This window comes from Habropoda laboriosa, unplaced genomic scaffold (assembly GCF_001263275.1).
Source record: "Habropoda laboriosa isolate 0110345459 unplaced genomic scaffold, ASM126327v1 scaffold801, whole genome shotgun sequence".
Classification (NCBI taxonomy): domain Eukaryota; kingdom Metazoa; phylum Arthropoda; class Insecta; order Hymenoptera; family Apidae; genus Habropoda; species Habropoda laboriosa.
Window position 1 is genome coordinate 383,609 of NW_017101026.1, and position 5,076 is coordinate 388,684.

Below are 5,076 nucleotides of genomic sequence, written 5' to 3' on the forward strand. Positions count from 1 at the left end.
ACACGACACGACACGACACGACACGACACGACACGACACGACCCATTCAGTTTCCGCGGTTCTTCTCTTACCGTCTCGTTATCACCGGACCCGCACAGTTGACTGAAATATAAGAACAGCGATCGAATCCTGAATGGGTTGTCCGTCGAATTTCCGTACGAAGGTTTACAGGTCGATCGATCGATCTCTTTTCAACCGTTTCTCTCATTGTTTCGACCAACGAGTCAGTCGGATCTTGGGCGCGTATCGAGATCCGATCGATGGAAAGTGACAAACCTGTTGCTCGACCTGAACCTTCGATTACACGATATCGATTACACAACTGTGACTCGTTCCTTCCCCGTCGCACATACATACGTACATACATGTGTATATACACGCGACAATTTTTCTTGTTTGTTTTTCTTCTTCTTTTGCGTTATTTGCGTGAAACGTTGGTTCGAGGCTCGAACAGGAGAATATTGGAACAACGTCGACGATGTACGTAAGCTACGTAGTACGTATGCGCGTTTGTCTTCTAAAGATTCTTTTCGAGCGGAGCAACGTTCGTGTCCGATCTGTCGTTGGATTAACGCTCGTTCGCCGGTACAATAATACACCGGCTGTTATCGAAAAGGAAACCTGGCGGCAAGCCGGTGTGTTGTTTGCGGTTTCGATTAAAAGCGAAACGCGTCGATCAATTTTCTTCTTTTTTTTTTTTCTCTCTCTCTCTCTATATATATCGTATATTTTTGCAGCTAGAAACGAGCGTATACGTGCATTTCGCCGCGCGAGCAGCCAAGACGAGATCGAATCCGAAAAGGCTGGAGCCAAACAGAACCCTGTTCCTCTAACGTCGAATACGATCTCTTAGACGTCACTTTCTCCATCCTTGTTCCATTTATTCCATCTGTTTTTCTCTACACACCAGCGTACTGTATAGACACCAGATCGTCTTGCCGTGTCTTTTGCGTAGCTGAATTTCCGTTTGCTGTCGAATCGGTCGCGTTGGGACTCGTTTAGGCGTATCTCTCGAATTGGCGTGAAACGATCGAAGAGAAGAAAATAAATGGACGAAAATACACCGTTTGATCGAGTCCCAACTATCCCGATCACGAGCTTCACACTAATACGATACACGAAATTAGTCGCAGCATGTGCACAGCATGGCTCTAACGACGCTTTCGCAATAACAGCAACGACTTTTTACGTAGACGGTAGATGAACAGAAAGAGAAAAGCAAAGTGAGAAAAGGCGTTTTTATTATCGGTTTTGCCTTTTCGAACGCGCGGCCACCGGCTTTCGCAGAGCTGATCTTTCGATCGATTTCGAAAGGTGAGCTTGGATCCGGCTGAAACGAACGCGAAAGGGCTACGCTAATTTCATTTCTAAACAATGGAACTACCGGGAGGCTATTTCTGCTTCGCTGCCGCTTAATTTCTATCGAGAGAAGAATCGAAAGCCACGTTCCGCCGATTTTCCCTCTCCCGATTAACGCGAGACGTCTCCCCTCGGAGAGATGTCGAATTGCGAATTAGCGTGCTCTTCTCGTGGCTGCTCTTTCCACTAGATTCTCCAACTTGAAGTTTTAACGATGCAACACTGTGTTTCAGGAACCTTGACCGTGAACGTGAGCGTGCTGTTGCTAAGTTTGGCTTCTCCGGACGAGTCCAGCTTGGTAATTGACATCTTTCCGTCAGTTTCTCTCCTCCGTTTACCTCGATCGAGAGTATTCTCCCCGTTTCTATTTCTCCTTTCGCCAGAGAAAAAGCGAAGGGGAGAAAAAAGCAGAAAGGAAATAAATAGAGAATTTATCGCGAGATCAGGGGGGATTAAACGCGATCGAGATAAATTTGCGGAAGAACAGCTGTTAGGGAGCGTGGCGCACGCTAGCCACGTCGAATCTCGTTAAATTTTACTCGGTTGGTTAGCCTAACGAAATGGTAACGGTTGCCCCGTGTTGCCCGCTTTCTATCGACAGAAATACGAGGTGGAGTTCTTGCTGCAACAGCAGTGGTACGACCCACGGCTGCGCTACAGCAACCGATCGCAATACGAGTTCTTGAATGCGATTCATCACTACAACGATATCTGGTTGCCGGACACGTACTTCATAATGCACGGAGACTTTAAGGACCCGCTCATACCGGTTCACTTTGCCCTACGTATATACCGGAACGGCACGGTCAACTACCTTATGCGGTATATATTACACCTGATGCTCGATATTACCATTTCATTTCATCGTCGAGGCTTTCGCGGCTCCCCTCCCTCTGCCCTACCAACTTTCCACATTTAGAACGGAAACGTAAAATAAGAAATAAAGGGGGAAGAAAAAAAGACGGAAGCTTCGACTAAATTTTTCGAATACGAAGAACGTCGAAAAAAAGAATTGTTTCGATCTTGTAGGCGTCATCTCATCCTATCCTGCCAGGGTAGACTCAATATCTTCCCCTTCGACGACCCACTGTGTTCATTCGCGATCGAGAGCAGTAAGTGTGCCTACTTGACGGATGTACACCGAATTGGAGTTTTCGCTATATCGTCTCTCGTTTTACCTTCAGTATCGTACGAGCAAACGGCGATCACGTACGTGTGGAAGAACGACGAAGGTACCTTGCGAAAAAGTCCGAGCCTGACGTCGCTGAACGCATACCTCATTAAGAACCAGACAATCACCTGTCCGATCAAAGTAAGCTGGAGAGGTGAGTCATCGAATTGTCGGTCTATATTTTACTCCAAGAGAAACTTGCAGCCAAGTAAAAAGAAACCTCGATTTCAAGGCGATATACGTTGATCATCGTTCAGTTCCGAAAGACATGGCGAAAGATCCACTGTCGGTGCTATTTTTACTCGCGAGAAGAACTGTCTGAACTGTACAACGATGCGAAGACTTTACGTATTACAGTATGCGACAAACGAGCACCGTTTAGGTGTGTCTGTCGTCGAATTATCGTCGAAAAGAATACGATGCGAAACGTGGTCGAAATCTTTGTAATTTTCTACTCGTTGTCGGTTGTTCTTCTTTTTTTTTTTCTTTTTTTTTCTTTTTGTTTCTTCTTCTATTACGATTATTATTCTTACTGCATCTTTAAATGACACGCTTCTATACTGTCGCAATGCACCGAACACGGCAATTTCGTTTAGCCCACGAAAACGATTTCAGTGTCGCTTGTGTACGCACTCGAAGACTCGAGTTACTCTACTGTCTGTACTATCGTCGAGTCGATCACTTACCGAGCCATCCTGAAAGTTCCTGAAACCGTTTCAAGCTCTACAACGACAGAGCAAAGTGATTTTGTTGTTTTCCCTTTTCTCGAAGGAAACGGTTGAGAAAAAAAGACAGCGCAAACTTTCACGATGACCGAATAAATTTGAATCCAACGCCTGTCCAGGTAGTTTGGCCGAGATTCTTGGCAAACTACCGCTCGTCGCGAGAGAATCTCCACGAGAAAGGTGAATAGAAGGCACGATCTACCTGGTCAGGTTTCGGATAAAGGAAGCAGCGTAATACCTGTTAGCAGATGAATGCACCTGAGGCGCTGCATCCCTTGAACCTTTGCTCCATTCCTGGAAAACCTTACCATCGGACGACGCCGCCGGCCGGATCAATAAATCCGGCTAGCACCGCCGATAAAGGATTCGTAGTTTCGTTCACGCCACCACTTCCACGTTTCAGCTTCTCCTTTTCATCGAAACATGTTAACTATCGATCGTATCCGATTGCTGCCGCCTTTGTCCGATCTGGGTTGAACTCTGTGTCTCTCTGGTTGTTCCCCTTCGAGACAACGGCGACGAGTTTATCGGATCGAGTTTCTTCTCCTCGAGATTTCCAAAAGTCCACGTTTCTCTTTCTCCCTCATCTCTCCCAAGATTCTTCGAACGTTCTCCATTCTCCTCCCGCATCTCATAGTCACGATTCTCGAGCGATAACAGAGCACAACGCGGTCTTCTCTGATCCAAGCTCTCGAAACGCGTTTCACGATCGCGCTAGATCGTCAGGTAAGTGTCGCGATGCATGCGCGATGCATATTGATGGTGAGGTTGCTTCCCCTTTTTCGATGCTTGACCTTTTTCGTTGCACCGCATCAATTTCACTGGCACCACCGATAGAATGCTTTATTGTTTGAAACTTTTCGTGAAATATTCGCGAGTTTGTTGTTCCACCACCCTGTTTAGGATCGATGGAGGAGAATAATTGATACCGAGGGAAATTAAAAAAAAAAATAAGGGACGCGCGCGTGCGTCTCTCTCCACGCGCGCACGGGAAGGAAACGAAGAGAAGAAAAAGAAAACGAGAAAGAAAAGAAAACACACGGTTCGAAAGAGGATAATAAGAATCTGCATGCGACGTAGCGGAACTATAACGAAGAAATGAAACCTTCGTTTTTGTTTCCACCTTTCTTACTAGCTGGCGTAGATACGTTTTTTGTACTCACACGTATGTCTTTCTCTCTCTTTAACGCGTGTATATACATATACATGTACATATATATGTGTATCTGTATGTTCCTTTTTTTCTATATTAATATACTTATATGTATGTATGTATGTATGTATGTATGTATATGTATGTATACCTAGATGATACATAGTTCCTCTAGAAAGTGCATATTGGCAACCTTGGTTCCTGTCTCGCTTTTCTACCGAGCCCGCCGTGGTTTGCTTTTGGGGTGAGGCCTTCAGTTTTTTCAACGACCTGTCACTACTGTTGTTATATTATTATTATTATTGTTGTTATTAATTATTAACGCCCTTACACCGATGCCACTTTGCTCCCTCAGCTCTGTTCCTCGTACCGTCGTGTCGTCGCGAGTCCACTCAATTAACAATTCGTATCTTCCTCAATAATAATAATAGTAATAATAGAAACAAAAGGAAATAGAGAGAAGGAAAAGGAGCAATATCGATCGAGAAGTAGAAGGGAGCGTTGATCGTTGCTTTGCCGAACGATCATTTCTTTTCAACAATTGCCAATACTCTCCTAGTTCCATGTACATTTAACGATTCACGAATAGTATCTTGTTTGAGCTAATTGTTTCGTAACCATTACTACTTTGGTCGCTTATAAGCTCTTTAAACAGCTTACGCAGCCAG

At 44.9% G+C, this 5,076-nt stretch overlaps 1 protein-coding gene across 1 annotated transcript in view; it reads left to right on the top strand.

Annotated features, from left to right (window-relative positions):
• The window catches only part of LOC108577949 (glutamate-gated chloride channel), a 31,807-nt gene that overhangs the window by 11,686 nt on the left and 15,045 nt on the right, over positions 1-5,076 (top strand). The window contains exons 5-8 of the mRNA XM_017941181.1: positions 1,593-1,657; positions 1,961-2,181; positions 2,389-2,471; positions 2,544-2,684. Coding sequence (XP_017796670.1) covers positions 1,593-1,657; positions 1,961-2,181; positions 2,389-2,471; positions 2,544-2,684 — 510 coding nt within the window. The remainder of the gene's footprint in view (positions 1-1,592; positions 1,658-1,960; positions 2,182-2,388; positions 2,472-2,543; positions 2,685-5,076) is intronic.